The following is a 26,399-nucleotide window of genomic DNA, read 5'->3' as shown; positions in this document are numbered from 1 at the left end:
AGTAGCTTATTTATTTCTGCCTTAATTTTGTTATTTATCCAGTAGTCATTCAGGAGCAGGTTGTTCAGTTTCCATGTAGTTGTGTGGTTTTAAGTGAGTTTCTTAATCCTGAGTTTTAATTTGATTGCTCTGTGGTCTGAGAGACTGTTTATTATGATTCCTGTTCTTTTGCATTTGCTAAGGAGTGTTAGTTTTAAAAAGCAAAAAATTTTAAATGGCATCCAAATGATCTAGGAGAGGAAAATGGTATTTAAATTATTTGCCTTTAATTTTCAGGTAAAAAGCAAGTTGGTATATATTTAAACCATGCAATTCACATATGTTTATTTATATTTATAGTTTGTATATTTATATTTTTTATATTTCTCAAATCTCAAAACTTAAAAATGTTAGATATCAATTTAAACAGAAAATATTAATTTATCATAGACTAATCATCAGGTCTTTGCAAACTATTTACCATTAGTGGCCTATGCTGGTGAATGAAGAGTTTTTAATGCAATATATATTTTTGTCAATGAGATGGTTCACCAAGAACATGAGTATGGTTTTATCCTGTGCCTGACATAAGTACTCTATTATTCTAATTTTATTTTATATTTTCTTGCCAAAAAAATGGAGCCAGGTTGGCCCTATACAAGTATGTTTATGTGACTGTAACCATCACATACATATCCTATTATTATAGGCAGAATTTTTTTTTCTAAATCTTGTTTTTCTTATTGTTGCATATGTATGACTGTGTGTGTGTGTGTGTGTGTACATACCCAGCTGAAATTTTTTGGTAAGACAGCAGACCAATATTTGCCACTTTTTTTTGTCCTTAAAAGAATCTAGGGTAAATGTCCCCATGAATTATTGTAAAAGCAAATTCATGACAGTTCAGCTGAAGCCTTAATCTTAAGTAACACAATCTCACTTTGATTTTTGTTATGTATTCGAATGCTTCCAAAGTTCCTCATAAGAACTCTTAAGATCTGTACAAATTACCTTCATGTTCTCAAGCACTTACAGTATATTTAAACGTTTTCCCTTAAAAACGGAAGAATAGAAGTGAAAGGTGGATGTCTCTGCTCAAGGTCACCCATTTCAATTGTTAGCTTGAGAAGGACACTTTTCCCAAAGGATGGGTATTTACTTCTATCTAAAAGTACTTACTCCTCTCATTGCAAGATACTTGCTAGGAAAAAGATATTTGAATTCCTGGCTTTTGCTCTCAGAGAGTGAGAATTTAAAGACATTACAGTGAGACAATAAAATAAATAGATGGATCTTATCATTTCAGATGTAAGTTTATGGAAGCAAAAGTGCCCACAAATCACAGCCTCTGTAATAAAGAAGACTTCCAGTGGCAGCACTGATTTTCTTATTCTCCTGAGCTTTAGACTGTTATAAAAAGGAATGCCTAAAATAATGCATAAGGAGGAAAGCCAGTTCCATTTTTGTATACACACACACATATGTGTGTGTGCACATACATACATCATTTTTGAGCGAGAAAGCAGAGGAGTATGTGTTTGCTTTTCTGCACTTAGAAGAACCCAGGTTGGCTACAGGTTGAAAGTGAACCCGTCCATTGAAAAGCCCTTGAGATTTTGGCTCAGTTGCTCCCTACTTGGAACCAGTGAGGGTGCCAGTGACTCAGGTGAGACATGAAGTCGCATCCATCCCAGGCTTTGCCCTAGAGAAGCTCACAGGCTTGGGAGACCCCCTTGCAAACAAGTGGCATAGTAAACGTTCATGATGCATGATAAGGTATTTAGAGAGTACCGTAGCTACTTAGAGCAAACCTGCAGAAATTCAGTTACTGCAGAGAATAATGGGATTGTGGATGATTTGCTACTTTAGAAATGCTCACTTTTTGGTTACAATATTGTTTTCAAATTTTTTCAAAACATTGCTATTGTATTTTATTGTGCTTTTATGACTAGTAAGAGTAATGGAAAGAAACCAGGAATATTGAAAATCTCTAAATCGTTAACCTGTCTCCAGAGTAACTAGAGTATACTGAGTTTGTCTTTTGGCATTTTGAATATCGCCTCTTTTCCCCTTCTATGAGCCACATCCAAATACATGCCCTGGGTGTTTATTTGGGATGGCTGAGTAAATCTAAAGCAAGGTTGTGGATTGCAAAGGCATTTTGGTGTTAGGAGATCAGCTTGTCTGTCCTCTTATATGGCATTTGGTGGGAGGTACTACAAGCATTTAAATGTGTTTTTAGAGGGTTGGATGGTGAGGAAGTAAGAAATAGTCCTGGAAGTCAAGTTCTCCTAAGTTACCCTGTGACTCCCACACTTCTCCAAATCCCATGGAAGGTGATTGTATGATAATTCCCTCATGTTCAAAGGACCGTGCCAGCAGGAAAATGAACTGTTGCCAAAGAAACTGATTGGAAGGGAAGTAAGTGATTTTAAAACAATGAGGAACATGCACAGGCTACACACACACACACACACACACACACACACACACACATCATAATGCATAGTCAATGTACTGGCTGGCTATGTGGTAGAAAATAGCGTCATTTTTTGGACACATATGGTGGAATGTAAAAATGGAATGGATGGTGCACGCTTTATGTTTATGAAGCGTTTATCTACAAATACTGGTCATTTTCAGTCCTAAGTAACCAAACATAAATGCCATGAGAAAAATTACTATAATTTTAATATATGCAGGTATGTACAAACTCACAGTTGTTTGGGATACCATTTTTTATTTGTACAAATTTGTGGTATACAAGTGAAATATTGTTACATGTGTATAATGTGTGTGTGTGTGATCAAGTCAGGGTATTTAGGGTGTCCACCACCCAAGTACAATGCATTTCTGCTTAATTATACTTACTGTACTCTGCTATCAAATACTGAATCTACTCCTTCTATCCAGCTGCGTGTTTTTACTTTTTAATCCACTTCTCTTTCGTCCTCCTCTCTCTTTTCCACTTACCTTTCTTAAACTCTATTTACTGTATTTCTCTACCTCCATGTAATCAACTTTTTATTGGCTCCTGCATATAAGTGAGAACATGTGATATTTGTGTTTTGGGGCCTGACTTATCTCACTAAAGACAGTGACCTTCAGCTCCATTCGTGTTGCTGCAAATGCAAATGACATGATTTTTTTTTTTTTTTTTTTTTTTTTTGAGATGAAGTCTTGCTCTATCACCAGGTTGGAGTGCAGTGGCGCGATCTCGGCTCACTGAGGCCTCCACCTCCCAGGTTCAAGCAATTCTCCTGCCTCAGGCTCCTGAGTAGCTAAGACTACAGGCGCCTGCCACCACGCCTGGCTAATTTTTATAGTTTTAGTGGAGACGGGGTTTCATCATGTTGACCAGGATGGTCTTGATCTCTTGACCTCATGATCCGCCCACCTCAGCCTCCCAAAGTGCTGGGATTACAGGCATGAGCCACCATGCCTGGCCTCAAGATATAATCTCTAAATGAGCAAAGAAGACACCATGTATTAGAGAGAGGCTTGTTTTTCTGAGACCATACAGTTTTGTACCCTTATTGAGGTATGGTTTGCATACAATGCACTACATGTTTACAATGATAAAAGTTTGATCAATTTTAAGGTATTTGTACATTCATAAAACCATTAACACAATAAAGGTAGTGAACATGTCCATCAACCCAAGTTTCCTGATTTCCTTTTGCAACACCTCCCTGATACGCCTCCCAGTACTCCCGAGTCTCAGATAAGCACCGATTGCTTTCTGTCTCTGTACATTAGTTTTCATATTCCCTAACGTTATATGAATAGAATTCTACAGTGTCACTCCTTTTTTTTTTTTTTTTTTTTTGCTGGCTTTTTTATGTGTATGATTATTTTCAGATGTTTTGTTGTTCTGTATATCAAGAGTTCATTTCTTTTAATTGCTGAGTAATATTCCATAAGATTCTTCGTTTAGCTGTCCATCTGCTGATGGCCGTATGAGTTGTCTCCAGTTTTTTAACTATTACAAATAAAGCTTTTGTGAACATTCATGTACAAGTGTTTGTATGGACATGTGTTTTATTTTCTCTTGGGTAAATATAGAGGAATGGAATGAGTAGTCTATGTGCGATGTATACGTTTGACTTCTTAGGAAGGTATCAAACAGTTATCAAACAGTTTTGTGCCATTTACAATGCTATCAGCAGCGTATGAGATAGAGCAAACCTGCAGAAATGGAGTTACTGCATAGAACAGTGGGATTGTGGATTAATTTCTACATAGAAATACTCAACTTTTTCGTTATAATGTTCATTCCACATTTTTTTCAAAACATTTCTATTGTATTTTATTGTGTTTTTATGACTATTAAGGGTAGTGGAAAGAAACCAGGAATATCTAAAATCTCTAAATCATCAACCTATCTTCAGAGTAACTAGCATACACTGAATTTGTCTTGTAGCATTCTGAATATCAAGTCTTTTTCCCTTCTATGAGCCACATCCAAATACATGCACTGGATGTTTATTTGGGATGGCTGAGTAAATATAAAGCATTGTGTCCTCATCAGCATCTGGTACTGTCACAGGATTTTGGGTTTGGGGGCCTTTTTTTTTTCCCCCCCCCGTTGTTGTTTGAATTTTAGTCATTCTAATACATGTGTAGTGGTTTACTTGTGGTTTCAATTTACCTTTTTCTAAGTTTACATATGCTTGTTTTGCGATCACATATCTTTGTTGAAATGCCTATACATATCTTTCAGCAGTTTTTCTATTAGTTTTTATACTCTAGTTTTAACTTTTAAAATACATAATGAATGCAAGTCTTTTTATCAGATATATGATTTGCAAATGCTTTCTCTCAGACTATATAGTTCACCATTAATTTTCTTAACAGTGATCCTTAAAGGGCAGAAGCTTCTGATTTTGATTAATTCATTTTAATTGGTTTTTTATTTTATGGATGATGCTTTTGGTATTTTATTTAGAAAATTTTCGCTTAACCTGTGACCCCACAGGTGTTCTCATGTGTTTGCTTCTAGGAGTTCCTTGGTTTTAGGTATTGAACTATGATCCATTTATGTCAATTATCATAGATGGAACAAGTTATTGATCAAAATTCATGTTTTCACATATGGATATTCAATTATTGCAACATCATTTTCAGAAGAGACTACACTTTCTCCATTGAATTGCCTTTGCACATTTACAAAACAAATCAATAAGCCATAAACAGGTGGGTCTGTTCCTAGACTTTCCATTCTGTTCTTTTGCTCAGTCTTTCTATCTTGATGCTTACACTGCAGCATCTTGATTATTGTACCTTTATAATGAATCCTGAAGTTAGAAATTATAAGTCTTCCTACTTCGTTCTTCCTTGCCAAAATATTTTGACTATTCTAGATACTTTGTATTCCATATGAAATTTAGAATTAGCTTGTTAATTTCTACCAAAAATGCCTCCTGGAAGTATAATTAGGATTGTAGTGATTCCATTTCCTTTCATTATAAAAGTCATGCCCCTATTTATTTGAGATTTAATCTTAAGTATGTTATGTTTTGATGCTACTGTAAGTAGTGTTCTTTTAAAATTTTAATTTCTGATAGCTTGTTGCTGGTGCATAGGAATGAAATAATATTTTATATTTACATTGATCTTGTGTTCTGCAGCCTTAATAAATTAACTTATTACTTCTAGTAGCTTTTATTTTTGTAGACTCCATAACATTTTCTACATAGACAATCATATTGTTCGTGAGTAAAAATATAATTACTTCTTACTTTTAATATGAATGACTTTTGTTTCTTTTTCTTTCCTGATTATACTGGCTAGAACTTCCAGTTTAATCTTGAATAGAAGTGATAAGGCCAGACATCCTTGCCTTGTTTCTCATCTTAGGAGGAAAGCACACGGGCTTTAACCATTAAGTGTGATGCAGTCTGTAGGTTTTTAATAGCTGTCCTTCATGAAATTTAGGAAATTCATTTGTGTTCCAAGTTGATTGAGAGTTGTAATAAGGAATTAATTTTGATTTTTATCCAATAATTTTTGCATCTATTGAGATTATTATACAAGTTTACTTCTACACAGTTCATATGATGAATTACATTAATTGAATTTCAGATGATAACCCAGTCTTTCATTGATGACATACTAGCCATTTGACCATGAGGTATTAACCTTTTGGTATATTTTTTGGTTTGATGTATTAAAGTCTTTTTAAGAATGTTAACATCTACATTCATGAGGGATACTCCCCTGTAGTTTTCTTTCCTTCTGTCTTTGTCTGGTTTTGATATCAAAGTTGGCTTCATAGAATGACTTTGGAGATACTGTCTCATTTGCAATTATCTGCAAATGTTTTGTATGTTACAGCTGGTATGTTGCAAGTTATTTCTTTCTTATATCTTTGAGGTCTTCCTTGAACATATGGGATGCAGTTATAATTACTGTTTTGATGCTGTTGACTACACATTCTGTCATCTGTGTCATATCTGCATCAGTTTCAATTGACTGATTTTTCTCTTCATTACAGGTTGTGTTTTTGGCCTCTTTCCATACGTGGTAATTTTAGATTGGATGCAAGACATTGTGAATTTAAACTGGTAGACACGTTTGTTGTCCTAAAAATATGCTAGGGTTCTCTTTGGGGACATAATTAAATTATGTAAAACCAGTTTGATGGTTTTGGTGCTTGCGTTTAGTCTTAGTTACTTGGGATCAAAGCCACGCTTAGTCTGCAGTAATTTTTCCCCACTGCGGAAGCAAGGCCCCTTTTGGTATCCAACCAATGATATGAGGTCTTTTACTTTTGCTCTTTGAAGCAAGCACTGTTCCTGGTCCTGTGTGGGTAACCAACCAATGATATGAGGTCTCTTACTTTTGCTCTTTGAAGCAAGCACTGTTCCTGGTGCTGTGTGGGTAACCAACCAATGATATGAGGTCTTTTACTTTTGCTCTTTGAAGCAAGAACTGTTCCTGGTGTTGTGTGGGTAACACACACTGTTCCCACTGATCATTTCAGGCGGATCTTTCCCTACTCCTGTGTAGTTTCTTCACATGAACACGCTGATTTTTTAAGCCAAAACCCCTGTTACCTGATTTGTACTCAGTTAAAATCTTGATGGGTGATTTTTGCACATCACTGACGTGATCACTTTGTGCAACTTTCTCCTTTCCAATAATTTCAGCCACTTTGGCATTCTCCAGTTCCCAAACCTGTCTCCTCAGTCTCTAGCCTGTGCCTAGGTTTCTGCTCCCCATGCCGTGGCCCGGGAACCTTCTCAAGCCTGTAGGCTGTGGCAATTGTGGGTCTCCCCTAATATGTCTCCTATTACTCAGTGATCACTGACCTTCATTGCCTGAAGTCTAGTACCTTAAGAACCATTATTTCATATAAATTTGTGTTATTTGGGTAAAAGGGTTGATCCGGTTTCTGTTACTCCATATTGATGGGAAGCGGAAGACACTCTGTGACCATATAATTTTGAATCCACCACCTCCTTTATACACCCTCCTTACTGGGTGCAACTAAACTAATTTCCAGAACTTCCAGTCAGTCTTTGTTCTGTTTGCCACCGGCTCCTGGGAGCATGGTTCTACTTCCATGTAGATGCTTGCGTATTGTGGCTCTTTGCAAGCACAATTCAATTACTTTGTTATTTATCTTATGTGAATTGTTTTCAGTCTCAGCAGGCCAAGCTTAGTTACTGAAAGAGAACTTGATAAATGCATATGGAAACCATAAGTATTCCATATGAGAATAAATTTAGTTTACATATTCAGCTATAGATGAGATGACTTTAAGGGTAATTTTTGTGCTTCACTCTGAGCATGTGGTATCAAAATTCTGCTTGGATTGTCTCCATCTCTCTACGTTACTTCCAGTGTATGAAATACAAGATATGTTAATTTTCTCAAAGGAAAAATAAACAGCAAAACAGGAGGTTCCACTTAACTATCTAAATCTGTTCCCCAAATGTATGCAAATTTCATCTCAATAGGCTTATCTGTTACTTAATCAATATGATTTATCCACTTACCAAAAAGTGTTACTATGTTCAAGATTGCTAATATAAAATAAACATGACAAAGTTCTTGCTTTTGACAAATTTGCAGTCTATTAGTGGATGCAGAATTATAAATAGGCACTTAAGCTTTAGAGAACTACAAGCTTGCATTCTGTAAATCAGGTCTATGGTGATGGGGGCCTGAATTAGAGGAGGCCATTAGGATGGAGAGGACAGAGGGAACACAGGAAGCCATGACTGTAGAACTTGGCATAGAAATAAGGGAGAACCAGCAGAGTGGCTCCCACGTTGCAGGATTAAATGTTTAAATGAGTGCTTTCATCACTGTTGACTGGAATACATAATACATGGGGAACATATTTGGAGGAATTATTTACAATTGCTTTAGTAAACATTCTTATCTCATGTTTTCCACCAGAATATTAATAACCTTATGTGCCACATCATAATAGTTAGCTTCCTGAAATCCTTTTTAAAATCAGTTATCTCTTTAGTATTAAGTGCAGTGTTGTTAAAGTTCCATCTACATTTGGATAGTTGCAGCAGCGGTTTTCTAGTAAATTGTAACATACATATTCAGTTAAGCCATATAAGTGATCACAATAGAATTAAATCACTTCATGATTTTGCTCATTAACATAAAACAAATTGGCCATACTATTTCTCACCATTTCATAATTTGATACTTCAAGCGAATGTATCATAATTAAATCTCAAAAAGCACTTGAAAGGAGAAATTCTGAGTCTCACGTTAAGCTTTGAACCATGAGAAAATAAGAACATATGAACAGACTGTTGTTGGAGGCTTAGATCTAAAGAGACTAAACTGATCTTTCTTAGCTGTGAGCTGTGCCCGCCTCTGGGACCAACACACAGATGCCAATGCAGACACTTGAGCCAGCTTTCAAACACATTTGTGCCTCATTCATTTCAAAAATTAAACTTCATCTCCGTAGAAAGAACGAAGCTTGCAGTGTGGGAAATCTAAGAATTATTGGTGGAATCCTTTAAATCTGTTTATGAAGATGTAAGATTTTACTAATTTATAGGTAATGCTGCATTTGTGAAGACCCAAGACCAGCACTCTTCACACAGAGGTCCATAAATGGCACATGATGTTTGTGTGTTTGTTTGAGATGGAGTCTTGCTCTGTTGCCCAGGCTGGAGTGCAGTGGCACAATGTCGGCTCACTGCAAGCTCCGCCTCCCAGGTTCGAGCAATTCTCCTGCCACAGCCTCCCGAGTAGCTGGGACTACAGGCACCCGCCACCACGCTCAGCTAATTTTTGTGTTTTTAGTAGAGATGGGGTTTCACCATGTTGGCCAGGCTGGTCTCGAACTCCTGACCTCAGGTAATCCACCCACTTGGGCTTCCCAAAGTGCTGGGATTACAGACGTGAGCCACCACGCATGGCCAAGCTGCATGTGTTTTGAGCCCATTTCAGCAAGGAGCTCTGGGATGCTTACCTGGCCAGGCTGGCTCAGAGTGAGGGAGGGAAGGGCAGTGGCATATGGCATTTTCAATCCAGAGGTGAGAGCATCCCCATACCAGAGGCACAGAGGGTCCAAGACAAGGGTTTATTGCTTTCCTGTCATGTGGTTTTCATTCCAAGTGAAAGAGATCACACATGTGTTGTGCCTGGCTTTTTACATGATTGGGTTTATGGCATTCATGGAGCTTTTTCATTTAAGAGGCAGCATTCAAAAGATGCCATAATAAAAGATGCTATAAACACAAGAAAATGAAGTCATCTATCTTTCTAGTATTTGTTGATGTAGAGATGGCGTAGGCTGGGAGGAATGCCTGGAGAGTATTAAATCAAAGAAACAGCAATGATAGCTTTACATATTTTCTGTTAAAAGCCTATGATGTCACAAAAATCCTGAGTGTTATCTGCCATAAATAAAATAAAAAATAAATGCATTGTAAGTAAAAAAAGATAGAGTATTTAAAACAGTACAAAATAAAGATCGTATTAGGTTCCCAGGTAAAGTTGGTGGCGTGGACACACAAGTTGCTTTCTATCCTACTGGAAACATACTAATACAGTATTAGAGGGGTTGACTTTTCAAGGCATAAATGCACAAAGTCAGAATAAAAGAGAAAGAACCATGTTGATTTTAAAAAGTAGAATCTGGAAATACATTGAAGGAGCATGAATTCAAGTCTAGCAGAGGAGAACTGTATGGAAGACAATGCTGCCCAGTCCTGTGATTCTTAGAATGGCCTGCTTGCCAGGCTAGCTATTGACTGGCATCTGGGAATCTGTATTTCAGGAAGGTTTCTACCATTCCCAGATGGCAAGAGTGGCTCTCTGTGCTTAAATTGTCTGTACAAACAATGTGGTGTATACTGAAAGCTTCCTTGGGGGAATCTGGACTTTTGGTAAATGCAAAGCAAGGATGCTTCTGCAAGCAGACCCCAGTGAAAACCCTGAGTACCAGGTCTCCAGTGAGCTTCTCCGGTAGACCATCTTCCCTGTACATCATCAGAACTAGCTGCTGGGGGACCTGAGTACATCCTTTGTGACTCCGCTGAGAGAGGTCTCTTGGTTGTGCCACCTGGCTTTGTCTAGACTTCTACCCCATGTGCATTTTCTCTTTCCCGATTTTGCTTTGTATTCTCTTACTGTAATAAATTATAGCTGAGAACACTGCTGCATACAGAGTCCTATGGATCCTGCTATCTAATCATAGAAACTGGAGGGATCTTGGGGACCTCCAGCACATATATGAAAAGAATCATCTCAATGCACACTAGAGACCCCTCAGAGAGCTCAGGAATCAGCAGCCCCGTTTTCTTTGTTAGTGGCAAAGTAACATTGGCTGACTTCTGTTTAAGAAGTTGTCAGACCTCCATATCTCTCTCCTACTCCACCAAGGGGACTAGACCTGCTCTGTCCGGCAGATGCTAGGAAGCTTATTTTCTGGAGAGGAAAACAGAGCGTCTCTGGACCTCTGAGCACTGAGCTCAGTTAACTGGGTGCTTCAGAACTGAGAAAGGCAGAGTAAGATAAATGACTGTCTACTGGACACTGAGAGTTCAGCCCTCTTCCTCCACTTGGCTCCCAGATCCTCCATGGCTCAGTCTCCAGCATCCAGACAGACAAGACACTGGAGCAGTCTTCTCAGGGGTCTCGGAAGAGTCCAGCAGGAAAGGTTTAAGATTCTGACAAAGATTCTTAAATTCTGGTTAAAGATGCTTAACCAGATCTGACCAGGTCTATAGACTTCTCTGTCCTTAGACCTTCCAGTTAAACTTTTTAGCCCTCCACTCTAATTCAAAGCAGAAAACAAAGAATGTTCAGATCACAGAAGAAATGATCTAACAAGAAAGATAGCGATCCAAAAAAGCAAAGGGAATTCAGCAACTAGAAGATACAGAAGCTATAGAGAGAGACTACAACCTTGAAATAATTCATCAGTGTACTCAGTGTATTCAAATCATCAAGGTACTCGAATTGGAGAAAGTAGTGTGACCAAAAAAATAAGAACAGGATACAATAAAAGGGAATAATCAAGAACTAAAAAATAGACACAAAAAGGCTTTTGGAAATTTAAAATGTAGTAGATAAGATGAATATTTCAATCATCATTTTGGAAGATAAGGTTGAGGAAATCTTCCAGAAACTAGAGCAAAAGATGAAGATATGGAAACTATGAGATAAAAGATGAGAGATGTAAAAATGGATAAATGAGTTTACATCCAAAAGATAAGAGATGCAGCAAGAAAAGGGAGGGGGAGCATGAAATGAAGTAATCAAGAATATTTCTGCTCACGCCTGTAATCCCTGCACCTTGGGAGGCCAAGGCGGGCAGATCACGAGGTCAGGAGATTGAGACCATCCTGGCTAACACGGTGAAACCCCATCTCTACTAAAACTACAATAAATTAGCTGGGCGAGGTGGCGGGCGCCTGTAGTCCCAGCTACTCGGGAGGCTGAGGCAGGAGAATGGCGTGAACTGGGGAGGCGCAGCTTGCAGTGAGCCAAGATCGTGCCACTGTGCTCCAGCCTGGGCGGCAGAGCGAGACTCTGTCTCAAATAATAATAATAAGAATAATAATAATAATTCTAAAACCAAAGGAATTTCTAGATTCAAAGGTTTTACCGAAAGAACCCAAAGTCAAGTTTAGGTGTATGGTGATAAGTATCAAAATATGCAACTGAAAGAGGTGGAGAAATGATAGAGCGATTTTCTTATTTTATGATAAAGCTTAATGAGTGATTTAATTCTTATTTTATTAATAAAATATTGTTAAAAATCTTTACTCCTGTGGCCATCACTAGGTGTATTACGTGTAAGGTTTCCCCTCCAGTGAAACCCGTTGCTGTAAAATGGAGAAATTATGTCACACTGCATCCAAGGTCAACTCCTGTATCCCTCCTACTGGGCTCTGTGTTTGCAGCAATTGTATGTAGAACGCTTGTCAAATAAATCAGTAGGTGCTCCAGGCAGATTTTCATCATCTCCACCTGCCAGACCTCCAAAGCCACTGTGTGCTCATCTACCCAGGACCTTCCTACCTGTGGTTCCAAGAGAGGTACCTGGGAGGGAGGGAACAGAACTTACATTTCAGTGTACTCTGAGGAGATGCTGAGAAGGGCTTTGAAGGTGTCAGCTGTGAGATGATGGGAAACCTTCTTATATGTAAAAAAGTCTCTTGCATCATTTTATCTTGTGGCTCCCCTACCACTCTAACACCTCACATCTGTGATCCCAGGTCTTAAGACATCCGTTAATCTCAAACTGAATATTACGAGGTTTACAGATCAATCTTTTCAAGAAAATGCTAAACTTAACATCAGAATAATGGGTACTTTCAGCTAGTCATTAAGTGAAAGGAAGATGACTTTTATGGGATCGCTGGGGTTTTTTCCCACAAGCAATTAAGTTTGTTGTCTCATTCCCATTGTTTACACAGGAGAGACTGCGGATTCCTTTTGGAGATGTCTTGAACACTGAGCATTCTTTTGAATGCCTAATTTAACACAAATGTGTTTTTAGTTTGGTAGAGTAGCTGTGTCTTAGGAGCTGGTGTTTTAGAGACGCCTATCTTTCCCTAAAGGAAAGGAGCCTTTGGTGAGGTTGCTCTGTTCACCCTGTATGGTAATGCTCGCCTGCACGTTCTCTCCAGGAGTACCAGCCTTGCAACACCAACCCGTGTCCTGAGCTGAAGAAGACCACACCCTGGACACCCTGGACGCCTGTCAACATCTCTGACAACGGTGGCCACTACGAGCAGCGATTCCGATACACGTGCAAAGCCCGCCTGCCCGATCCGAATTTGCTGGAAGTGGGAAGACAGAGAATCGAAATGCGGTACTGTTCTAGCGACGGCACCAGTGGCTGCTCCACAGACGGTGAGCAGTGATTCCGTGGGGACTGACCCACTTCCATGGAAGGGCCCTTTGATCTTATCTCTAAGGTCATAAACAGCAGTAGGACTTTTTTTTTTTTTTTTTTTTTTAGATGGAGTCTGGCTCTGTCGCCCAGGCTGGAGTGCAGTGGCGCTATCTCGGCTCACTGCAAGCTCCGCCTCCCAGGTTCACGCCATTCTCCTGCCTCAGCCTCCCAAATAGCTGGGACTACAGGCGCCGCCACCACGCCCAGCTAATTTTTTTTTAATTATTTTTTTATTTTTAGTAGAGATGGCGTTTCACCGTGTTAGCCAGGATGGTCTCAATCTCCTGACCTCGTGATCCGCCCGCCTCGGCCTCCCAAAGTGCTGGGATTATAGGTGTGAGCCACCGCGCCTGGCCTCTTTTTGGTTATTTATGGCTTAGCAGCCTTGAAAACAATGATCCCTGTACAGCACAACTGACTATAGGACAAGTTGAAAGAAAAGAGCCTTACTGTAAGGAGTTAGATATTGAAGTGATACTATGAAATCAGGCCCCCAGTAACATTATATTTATTGTAGACCCAGAATCATTTGTGTGAGATTTATTTAGTATCAGAAAATGTACTGGGGAAGCATCAGTGATCTTTCATACATCTTCTGGCACTAAAATGTAAGCTGAAAAAAAGTTTTCTTTATTTATCCCGAAACTTCACAAGGGCAATGGAAGTGCATTTCTCTTTGTACCTATAAAAGGACTTTTCTGTTTTTAAAAAGTACAGTGTGTGAGGATACTAGACTAGTCTTTGAAATCACTTTGCTCCTCATAATTGAGTAAATCCCTTGAATGCCATAGTAATAGCATGGAGAAAGTCCTGAGGCAGAAACCAGATCTGGCCTCTGCCTGGCCCTGACACCAAGTGGTCCTTTTACCTGGGGCAATTCACTTTCTCTCCCTAGAGCTCAGCTGTCTCAACTGCAGAAAAAGGAATTGAGCCTGGTGGCCCTTAAGAGCTTGATGCTTTGCTTTGTTCTTCATTTCTGTTTTTCAGTCTCCTCTAATTGGGCAAAATCTCTTCCAAAAGAAAAGATACCAAGAGAAAAGGAAATAGATACTCATAGATGGGTCCTTGATACACAGTTTGATGAGAACAGTGATTGTTATATCTTGAGGCCATTTTTAGATATGACTTAGCATCTTTGCACTGGTGATTCTACCTTATTCTCCCAACATGAAAGGACAGGCACCATTTATAGAGAAGGGGTCTTATACCCAGAGTGAATAGCCTAGACAAGTGCCACCAAGCTGATGTGTTGCCATATTGGACAGAATTTATTGTGGGATAAATTCATGGAGGTTTGGTGGATCTACTTGGTGTTGCCACAAGGAAGGCTCTGAGACAGCGTGACTCTGCGTGACGGCCACCAGCTGCTCTCTTGTCACAGATCACCATGACTTCTCCTGGGAGCCAGTGAACAGCCTGGATGCCTGGAGGCCCAGCAGGTGCAGCAGGAGCCACTTGCTTTACAAGCCTGCTTCCTCATCCTATTGTTCTCACTGACATTAACTCTCTCTTCTCCTCACACCACTGCTCACTGTAGTTCAGTGATTACACAAGCTCCTTGTTTCTTGAAGCGAATAAAGAGTCTGCTTTCATACAGTGTTTGATGTGAATAAACATATAACTTGAACAAATACCACCCAGCTGAAAAAATGAGTAACAAAATAATAGTCATTCTTTTTAATTTTGTAAACTCTTGCTGTATTTAGAAGAGAAGGTATATGATGAAATACCAAGAGAAGGATAACTGAGGACTTAAAGATGTACATTTTATAAATGATGATCTTGTGAACTCCACCTAGGGTGGTGAGATAAAGCACAAAATTTAAATGCAGGTTGCAGCTATCTTTCAGAAGTTTTTTCTAGTATAAGTATATCCCATGAATCATTTTCAGGATAAGTATATCCCACATAACTTTTTAAATGACTGAGACCCATGCAATTTTTTGGTTTTTATTTGTTTGTTTGTTGAGACAGGGTCTCCCTCTGTTGCCCAGGCTGGAGTACAGTGGTGTAATCATGGTTCAATCTCAGGGTTCAATCAATCCTCCTATCTCAGCCTCCTGAGTAACTGGAACTATAGGTGTGCATCACCATACCCAGCTAATTTTTTATTTTTTATAGAGATGGATTTTCTCCAAGTTGCCCAGGCTAGTCTTGAACTCCTAGGCTCAAGTGATCTGCCTGCCTTGGTCTCCCAAAGTGCTGGGATTACAGGTGTTAGACAGTGCACCCAGCCCAATTATTTAAGTATATAGATGTGTCCCATCTAATATTTGGGAAATACTTATCATAAAATGTTATTTATTTTTTTGAAAGTCACATTTAACTGAGTTTCCTGTATTTTATTTGCTCAATCTGGCAACACTATCTCTAATTTGTCACTTATTCTCTTATTTCAAAATGGGCTGTGAACTGTATTTCTTATGATATCAAAGAAAAAGTAGAAAATGAATGATGGTGTTTCTCTGTGCATCAACTTCAGTCTTTTTTCTGAACTTACACATTTTATTCCTCCCATTTTCAGATACATATACAACTAGAGCTAATATTTGTTTTAAATGTTCATAATGTTAACTAAGGAAAATTTGAATACACATTTATAAAAGATAGTCTATATTTCCTTCAAAAGTAGATCATGGACTTGTCTTTTTTTCCATTTAAACAACAGTTTTAATTTGAGGTTTGAAATTTAACATATGAAAACTTGGAATTTAAAAGTACTTTTGATAAGTGTTAAACACTTGAAGTTTGAGAAATTAAGCTGATTTTTACTACTCCCTTTAAAAAAAGTTCAACATTGGGTTACTTAAATATATGGCTAGATTTATGTAAAATATACAATTAATGTTAATATATTATTTTGTATCTGACTTCAATACATTTTGTTTATTATACTTTAAGTTCTGGGATACATGTGCAGAGCATTCAGGTTTGTTACATAGGTATACACGTGCCATGGTGGTTTGCTGCACCCATCAACCCATCATCTATATTAGGTATTTCTCCTAATGCTATCCCTCCCCTAGCTACCCACCCCTCAACAGGCCCTGGTGTGTGATGTTCCCCTCCATGTGTCCATGTGTTCTCATTGTTCAATTTCCACTTATGAGTGAGAGCATGCAGTGTTTGGTTTTCTGTTCCTTTGTTAGTTTGCTGAGAATAATGGTTTCCAGATTAACCATGTCCCTGCAAAGGACATGAAGTCATCCTTTTTTTTTTTTTTTTTTTTTTTTTTTTTTTGGGATGGAGTCTCACTCTGTCAGCAAGGCTGGAGTGCAGTGGCACGATCTCAGCTCACTGCAAGCTCTACCTCCCGGGTTCACGCCATTCACCTGCCTCAGCCTCCCGAGTAGCTGGGACTATAAGCGCCCACCACCGTGCCCGGCTAATTTTTTGTATTTTCAGTAGAGACAGGGTTTCACCATGGTCTCAATCTCCTGATCTTGTGATCCGCCTGCCTTGGCCTCCCAAAGTGCTGGGATTACAGGCATGAGCCACCACGCCCAGCTGAACTCATCCTTTTTTATGACTGCATAGTATTCCATGGTGTATATGTGCCACATTTTCTCTATCCCGTCTATCACTGATGGATATTTGGGTTGGTGTCAAGTCTTTGGTATTGTGAATAGTGCCGCCATAAACATACGTGTGCACAGAGTTTAATCCTCCTGTGTCTCAATGGCTTTGAGTTCTCATTATGGTCTCACATTTTGGTATTGATATCTTGAAAACACAAAATGGGACTCATTTTCCTCTGACCACATAAAATTAGGTTGGATTTGTGCATAGTTTTTCTTTATTGATTCACCACAGAATACTAGTTTATCAGAGAAAGACACTTCTAATTCAATTTCTCTGAAGAGTATCCTGCCATCCTTTCAGAAACAGATTTTTAAATAAACAACAGAGTTGCTTAACAACGCCGAGAGTTGTTGGCACTCTTGTCTTCTGAGCACACTTACCCGGAACTTCACTGCCTACTTTTAGAGTTATTTGTTAAAGCTGGTGTCACATTGCCTACATTTGAGAAGATTATTGAATATTTTTTAGTATTGTGAGTGGGAAGACATTTTCATAAAAACACACATGAATTTTGACCATAGCTAATTACATGACTTGACAAGTGAAAGTGTTCACTGTACCCATCACCCACAATATGTCCTCAAAGCCTGTTGGCTGTGATTCCTGCCACAGCAACTCTCCACTCACCCCACAGCCCACCTGCTGCTGCTGCTGCCTTTCTTGGCTCCTTGGGAAACACCTTTAGTTAGGCGGTGTGCTCTAAACTTCATAGAAACATTTGGCAGTCACTCAGTGCGGTGTTCAGTTCTAGGGCATGAATTCTACGGAGCAGACAGGAGTTTCTCTGGCCTGTGATCCAGGAGCAGTTGACTTGGCCCCTTTCACCAGCATTAATTCACCTTTGAAAGGTTAACAGCTGAAAGAATAGGTTTAGAAAATGTCTGAATTATGTTTCCCTTCCTCCAGATGGAGGTCCTTCAGGGCAGGCTCTACCCATTGTGTCTGAGGGCAGTTTGTTGTAGAATTCCCAAGGGAAGTGAGAAAGTTGTATTTTCTTTGTAAAAGTTTCTTCAAAAAGTAAATGAACTACCTATATAGAATCTATTATTTACGGTGTAAAGGCTTCACCACATTCACAAATGGAGTTCTTGATTTCAGCCTTATTTCATAGTAACTGCAGAAAAGAAGCTTGAGATATAAGAGGCTGTCTGATTTTTGGCTGCTGAAGTGTAAAAAGAGCTCAACGGAATGTAAGAGGGTAGTTCGAGACATAAGGCAGACAGCCGATACAGAGTGAAAGTCAGCATGGACTGTGGTTCCTCTGAAACTTGTAACGGAATCACACTTCACCTGTTTCCTTGGCAGGGCTTTCTGGGGATTTCCTGCGTGCTGGCAGATACTCTGCCCACACGGTCAACGGGGCTTGGTCAGCCTGGACGTCGTGGTCACAGTGCAGCCGTGACTGCAGCAGGGGCATTCGGAACCGGAAGCGTGTTTGCAACAACCCCGAACCCAAGTATGGGGGAATGCCTTGCCTCGGCCCATCTCTAGAATATCAGGAATGCAACATTTTGCCCTGCCCAGGTAAGTGGATTGTGTAATCAACAAAACATCTGAAAACTCAAGGGCCTTGGTGAGTCTTCTTATTTACCAGGCCTCACACAGCTCCCTGGCTTCATGTTTGAGATCTGTGTTCTTAATAAATGTCTTGGCTACACGTGGTTGCTCATGCTGGTAATCCCAGCACTTTGTGAGGCCAAAGAGGGGGAATCATTTGAGCCTACGAGCTCAAGCCTGGGCAATACAACCAGACCCCATCCCTATGAAAAATACAAAAATTAGCCAAGTATGACAGTGCACGCCTGTAGTCCCAGTTATTCTGGAGGCTGAGTTGGGAGGATTTCTGGAGTCCAGGAGATCAAGACTGCAGTGAGCCATGATCAGGCCACTGCACTGCACCCTGGGGAACAGAGTGAGACCCTGTCTCAAAAGTAAATCAACAAACAAACAAATAAAAAAATGTCTTGTGTGATGTCATCACCTGCTGGATTAGCCCAGAGTGGGAAAAGGAAAGAAAAAGAAACCTCTTCTCTCCAGCAGACCTGAAACCAAATCCTAAATCATTCCAAGCAATATTAAGACCCTTCTCTCAGCCCTCCTTTCAGACAGGCATGCAGCTTTAGTTGTCTGTATAGAAAGATCTGATAGGCCGGGTCACAGTGGGCCTTCCCTGGGCCCTGGGCACATTTGTCTGCAGGGGTTCCCCACTCCCTAATGCATTGGGTAAAGACAAATACCATCTAGGCTAGATTGTGTTCATGTTTTTTTCTTCTGATTGTAAACGGAATTAAAACTCTCCCATGAGCTACTCAAAGGATATGGACTCTAGTTGTTGTGTCTGATGGAAAAGCCGGCCTTTCTAATGTGGTCTGAAATATCCGGGGTCTTTGGAGCGACCATCAGCTCCTTCTGGAGGCTGATCCCTTCCCAGGCCACTGATGGACCGAGCCCTCCCCCATATGGCCTCCATGTACCATTACATGGTCATCCAGGGTCATGGGTATCAAAGGTGTAACCCCTAGACCCTGGGCCTGCCAAGCCAGTTCTTGGTCCCCATGTCTTCTGTCACAAAGGTTCTACCTCATTAATTAAGTCCTCCAAAGATGCAAACTCTTCTCTCCTGTGGGCCTAGCAGAGCTGTTTGTCTTGGTCTTCTTCCTGAGGCCTGGCTTTTCCTTCCACTGAATTCCCAAGCAAGCACAGAGTCACAAAAATTAGCCGAAAGAGCCCCCACCCAGGGCTTTTGCTCTGACAATGCCCAAAACGCTCCTCCGTCTTTCCCTATAATATTCAAGCCCCTGTTTCTGCCTTCCTCCTGCCACAGCTCAGGGTCCCTAGCACCTAAAACCCTTCCACCAGAGCTTCCCACTTCCTGCTGTCCTATCCAGAACCCACAGAAAGTCTTTGGCCCACACATTATGGCCATCCCAAGGGCCGATCTGTGAGTGGGGAGGCTGCCTTGACTTTTGTGTGAAGCTCCATGAGGACAGGGACTCCTGGCATGGTCTCACTCATGGCAGCGACCTCAGCTCCCAGTAGGGGCCTGGCATATACTAGAAATACCCATCAGGGATTGTTTGTTAATAATGAGGAGACAAAGAGTTGATTAACTGATCTTTCTTCATTCATGTCATTTCTCAGGAAATATTTTTGAGTAACCGACTGTGCACTGTTTACAGGGTATACACAGATGCAGTGCTATGATCCAGGTCAGAAAGAAACTTAGAGTTTAGGGAGGATGTATCCTGGGAGCAGTGCCAACCCAGTATGGTCGCTGGCTACTGAGTTTATGACAACCAGGTGCAGTGGCTGTATCCACCAAGGAGCCAGCCCCTTGGTGGATTTCGCCAAGGAGAAATCGTGGCAGCTACAGCAAGCAGGCTGCCCTTAAGCTGGGTCTTGAGGGACAGAAAGGAGCTGGTGAAATTGACAACCAGAGATGGGAAATTGGGAGGAAGGCTCATTCTGAAGCTGGATACAACATTTTTAAAGGCATAGAATATTAACATATTTCTAGTAGATAAAACTTTCTGAGTTCTTACATCAAAAGACTTGCTTGTAGCAGATATTCAATGACCATTCATTGGATTGGGTACGTGGATGGATGAATGGATAGATGAATAAACATGTATATAAAACTGAAAATATATAGTTTCCAGATTTGTAGCTGAGGCTCCCGATAATGTTTCTGCTCTTATCAGCTGCCTGGCTCCTCCTAGGGTGTCTCTGCTTGAATTTCTCCAGCCTCAGGAGACTCGTCCTCTGCCCACCCAGCTTTCCCAGCCAAGCTGATGCTGAGAGGCTGGGAAAGGTCACTGAACTGTTCTTTCCCATAGCCCCAGTGGAAGGAGTCCTCCTCTGGGGGCTGAGAGGAATCCTGTGGGCGAGCTCGCTAGACTCAGGTCTATGCTATAAATTGGAACAGGGGCAGACGTCATGGGAATGTCAGGGTCCCTCCACCCACCCTTGTCTCCCTGGGCTCCAGACCCTATCCTTGTTGCCATGGATAGGATGTGCAGATTCCTCCAGACAGTTGGATGCTGTCCTAGTGCACAAGTACAAAGGGTCACCACTCATCTCAGAGACACTCTATTAACATGATCTGTTGGTTGCTCTCATTTTAGTTATTTGGTGGTCAAGCCAATACCATGTATACATAACTTTAATATGTTGAAATAACTCTGTCCTCATTTTCTTTTTAAAAGCCAAGATTCTGCAGAGTGTTGTGGAGTCATTCACAGTGGCCCATGTCACTTTGCACTAGGCAATGGGTGAGTCAGGGCTGAGTGGTGCTTCCCCTGCCTGGGAAATTCCTAAACGTATGACAAGGCATAACCCAGCAGGGAGGGTTGGAAGTGCTAGGGGTGTGAATGCTGAGCTGCATAGTCACCAGAGAGCCAGTTAGAGGCCAATTCCTGTCTCATTTAGGATACTCTCCACTGTGAATTTACTCCTTTTTAACCCTGTTGGGTTCATAGTGGATAATTACAAATGGACAGTGTATTTTATTTAAAAATATATTTTCTCATTAAAATTAAATATGAGAATAAATCAGCCAGGCACAGTGGCTCACACCTGTAATCCCAGCACTTTAGGAGGTTGAGTTGGGTAGATCACTTGTGGTCAGGAGTTTGAGACCAGCCTGGCCAACATGGTAAAACCTTATTCCTACTAAAAAGAAAAAATTAGCCTGGCATGGTGGCATGTACCTGTAATCCCAGCTACTTAGGAGACTGAGGCAGAAGAATTGCTTGAACCCAGGAGGTGGAGTATGCAGTGAGCTGAGATCATGCCACTGCACTGCAGCCTGGGTGACAGAGTGAGATTCTGTCTCAAAATAGAAATAAAATAAACCAGAGAATGTAAAAATACATTTTAAATTAATCAATGAAAAAATGTTACCTCTAAGACTAATGTGCATAATAAACTATAATAAGGTTTCTAAGTCAAGCCCATGCTGAAATGATCATTTTATTCACCTTCACCTACATAATTTACCCCAGCATTGAGAAATAGCTAATTATTTCTCCTTTACTCCTTTTCCTCAATGCATATTCGATTTAGCCTTAAAGACTCCAGACCTTGACCTACAAAGGTACAGACAGCAGATGTTTTTTTGTTGCTAAGTAATGTCCAGCTAAGAGGAAAGTAACCTCAGAGTTTGGCTTAGACCCCATAAAACCTAATGAAGTAAACACAAACTCTTTTCATCAGACTTAACTAAGATGGTTCTGTTTTGTATTTTGCAAAAATAATTCTATGGGGGAAGGAACACTAAATCTAATGGAGAGACAGACTCTTTGAATCAAAAGAATAATTCTGGCAGTTGTGTGTCCTGTAGACAAATCTCTTAGGCATCTCTGGTGTGCTCAGAACCCTCTCTTCCTTTTCATTCTTGGAGTCCTTGAGTCCATACTTTGAAGTGGAGCCAGGCAGGGGGCAGTGGGTGGAGGAAATTTCTTCTTAGAGATCCTTAGGAGCAGAGAGCATAGCCATCCTGCAGTGCAAACCTATGTAGTCCAGACCTCAGTATGCTGGAGAATCAATACCACATTTGCCCATGTCCTGAGAGACTGTGAGTGAAGGGCTTCACATCTCTGATCACACACAGGAAGCCTGTTGTGCAAACCTTAGTTATTTAGTTTTTACTTTGCTATTTAGATCTCTGGCAATTGTATATTGGTTACTGCCATTGTTTTTCATCTTACTGTAGTGGGTGGAATATTTAGCTAGAATCTCTACAACAAGAATGTTATCTTCTTCTAGCAAGTCACTTCATGTATAAATTTCATTTTATCAAAAATAATTTCCTATAATTAATTGCTTTGATTCCTTGAAAGCACCATGGATCTGAGCCTGAGTTTGTTTGTCTGATCTTCCCATGAACCAGTGTTTCTTGAGCTAAATTAGGTGGTGATTCAAGCCATGAGGAGATTCCTATGTGATTTTTAGCAACATGGGAGGAGTTATGGGAAGCCATAACCTGTGCTTGTGTGTCGGGTTCTGTGCCCAGCCTGCCAGTGTTCCAGCCCCAGCTTCCCACTCACTTGCCTAGGACCTAACCTCTCTGTGCCTCAAGTCATTCATTTCTGGAACAACCCCCAGGGCAGTTGTGAGGATGGAGATGGAATAATTTAATGAGTTTATTATTTTAATTATTATTATTACTAATGTTATTTTTTTTAGTCCAGTAGAGTTCACATAGCAGGGGAAAAAAAATCTATTTTAGTGGCTTAGCCTCGCTCAGGCCCCTGACACGCTGTACCTTGCACAGTGGCTTACATTTGTTTTGTTTTCTTGGCTCTGTAACTTTCTACTTCCCCACCAGGTTGTACAGGCTGCCTCACGGTGAAGACTATTTCATTAAGATTTGTATTCTGTAATATCTATTTTAGAAATGCTTTGGCCTTTCTAATATGAACTGTTAGTACAATAATCAATGTCCTACATCACGGCTCCATGATGTAGGTTGAAACCTGTAACCTCAGGACAGGATCGAGAGGACAGAAAGCAAGCACCGCATTAGGATTGGTCTGGGGACGTAGGGCAATTGCAGACTAAGCAACTCCCGGACAGAGTGAGGACGCGGTTCCAGGCCTCCTTTGAGTTCCCTCTGTACTAGAAACATCCATTTCCCCAGTTATTTGACTGTTGAAATTGGTGGAGGTAGAGTGTGATCTTGCGATTTGAACTCCCAAGTGGGAATGTTTCAGCAACTGAATCTGTTCCAAATGCTCTCTTAAACGATTATTCAAACAACAACTCCATTCTCTCTGGTTAACAATCCTGTGCCAGGAGAATTTACCATGATACCAGATGGACAGTTGGTGCGTGTGTGGGAGAGGATTTATTAGACTAGATCACATACACATTGGCATACATGTGAGTAGAAATGTGGACAGGAATAAATGCTGTTTGAAATATCACAGGGTATATTATGTACATCAGCTTCCTGGTGTGAGATCATTAGATGTTGCATGATTATGAAACCGTTGAAATGAGCCCATTTAGTCTCTGTTTTTGTTTTTGTTTTTGTTTTTGCTGTGGTAAGAACACTCAACATAAAATCTACCTACACTCTTAACAGGCTTTTGAATGCACAATACGGTATTGTTAAGTATAGGTGTACAACGACGTATAGTAGATCTCTAGCTCTTACTCATTTTGAATAACTGGAAGTTTATGCCAGCTATACAGCAGTTCTCCATTTCCCTCTTCCCCTAGTCCCTGGCAACCACCATTTTACTCACTGCTTCTATGAGTTGGACTATTTTAGATACCTGATCTAAGTGGAATGACATATTATTTGTCTTTCTGTGTCTGACTTGTTTCACATAGCATAATGTCCTCCCCTAGGTTCATCCATGTTGTTGCATCTGGCAGGATCTCATTTTTTAAGGTTGAATAATATTTCATTGTATGTACCTCCCACATTTGCTTTATCTATTCATCTCTTGATGGACATTTAGGTTGTTTTGAAATCTTGGTTATTGTGGGAAATGCTGCAGTGAACATGGGAATGCAGATGTCTCTCAGAGATCCTAATTTCAGTCTTTTGGATATATACCCAGAAGTGAGACTGCTAGATCTTACAGTAATTCTATTTTTATCTATTTTTTATTTTATTTTGTGATGGTGTTTCATTCTGTCACCCAGGCTGGAGTACACTGGCGCCATCTCAGCTCACTGCAACCTCCACCTCACAGGTTCCTGCGATTCTGCTACCTCAGCCTCCTGAGTAGTGAGGATGACAGACGTGCACCATCACGCCCAGCTAATTTTTGTATTTTTAGTAGAGACAGGGCTTCACCATGTTGGCCAGGCTGGTCTCAAACTCCTGGCCTCAGGTGATCCACCTGTCTTGGCCTCCCAAAATGTTGGGATTACAGGTGTGAGTCACCACACCTGGCCTCTGTTTTTAATTTTTTGAGGACCCTCCACATTGTTTTCCAAGGCAGCTGTACCATTGTACATTCCCTCCAACAGTGTACAAGGGCGCAATTTCTCCACGTCCTTGCCAACACTGATCTTTTGTTTTTTGGATAATAGCCATTCTGGCAGGTATGAGGTGATGGTCATTGTGGTTTTGATTTGCATTTCCCTGTTGATTCATGATGCTGAGCATCTTTTCATATACTTGTCGGCCATTCATCTGCAGGTTCATCATGCCATACAGAGCTCTCCAGAACACATGGTTGGTTGTACATCAGTCCCTGACACAATCTAGGGTACACATTAGAATCTTCTGAGCCCTGAGCTGCCTTGTGCGCATTTAGACAGCCAAGATCTAAGACACTTGCCGTTACTATAAGTCACAAGGACTTATTTTTGCCTTGGTGCATGGGTATGCAAGGGTACTCCCTGGAGGCCAAGCTCCAATTTAGGTTGCAAACAGAAAAAAACTGTCAGCAAGTGCTTCCTTCAGTGAGGATAGATATGGGTAGAGTTTTTTAAAATTCGAAAGTTCTAGGAAAACACATGCCTGCCTTTTATATTGCTGATATTACAGCCAGTATCAAATACTTGATCAGTTCCTCTAACTGTCTGACATACCATATAACTTTTAGGGAAAATACTGTTGAATTCTGCAAGTTTGTGTAAACTAATGAATCACAAAATTTCCAGTTAGATTGCAAACTTATTTCTAAATTGGGTTTAAATATTTTTCTTTTTACTTTCTGCAAATTAGAATATTGTCATAAAGATGATATTTTTTGCTCTGATTTCTCAAAAATGCTTTCTTTTTACCTTTGCCAATATCTAAAAAGAAGCATTACACCATAATGATGTAATATATCATGACAGCCGTATTAAAATACAATCTAAGTTATTCTAGCTAAAACAATCTTATGCCCTGAATGATTTTGGCATCCTCTGTCATAGTTGCTCCTGTTTCTTTGTGTAGGCTACAAAGAACTTTAAAATATGACACTCTTTACATATAGCAATAGTGAGTCTCTCCTCAGCTTTTTAATTGAGTTGGCCGTGGTTATGATTGGTGCTTAACTCGTGATTAGGATCTAACACCTTGTTTGACAAAATCCTGTAGCTTTGTCCTGGGACTCAGCAATAATAGGGAAGGTATGGCTAGCAAGAGAGAGGCACAGTCAGGAGTTAGCTAAAGAGAAAATCATATTTGACATTGTCACAAGCCCAAGCCAACATGAGGTCTTGGTTTTAGCAAGATCAGCTAATAAAGGACTGAGTCTTAAAGTCTCCCAGATTCAGGTGGGCCACCTGACCGCAGCATTTGGCAGGCCAGTCTACAGGTACCAAGAGCCCAGTCTAAAGAATTCAAGAGGCTAACTTGAGCAGGCAGAGACATGTGCTGGGTTATGAGCTGTCATAGAAATGGTTAGTCAAGGAACCAGTTCGGCCTAATGTTCACATTGTAAAACTGCACCCTTAATAGCTAACCCGACATATGGCTGCAGATTTTCAG

The 26,399-nt window shown here is 40.3% G+C and overlaps 1 protein-coding gene across 5 annotated transcripts in view; it reads left to right on the top strand.

Moving 5' to 3' along the window:
• SEMA5A (semaphorin 5A) overlaps positions 1–26,399 on the top strand; it is a 507,347-nt gene that overhangs the window by 461,299 nt on the left and 19,649 nt on the right. For all 5 annotated transcript variants that reach the window (XM_021939236.2, XM_021939237.2, XM_021939238.2 and 2 more), the window contains 2 exons: positions 13,107–13,332; positions 18,263–18,481. In XM_021939236.2, the coding sequence (XP_021794928.1) occupies positions 13,107–13,332; positions 18,263–18,481 (445 nt within the window). The remainder of the gene's footprint in view (positions 1–13,106; positions 13,333–18,262; positions 18,482–26,399) is intronic.

This window comes from Papio anubis, chromosome 5, assembly GCF_008728515.1.
Source record: "Papio anubis isolate 15944 chromosome 5, Panubis1.0, whole genome shotgun sequence".
Lineage (NCBI taxonomy): Eukaryota > Metazoa > Chordata > Mammalia > Primates > Cercopithecidae > Papio > Papio anubis.
The sequence above is the reverse complement of the archived record's forward strand: the minus strand, read 5'-3'. Positions and strand labels throughout refer to the sequence as shown.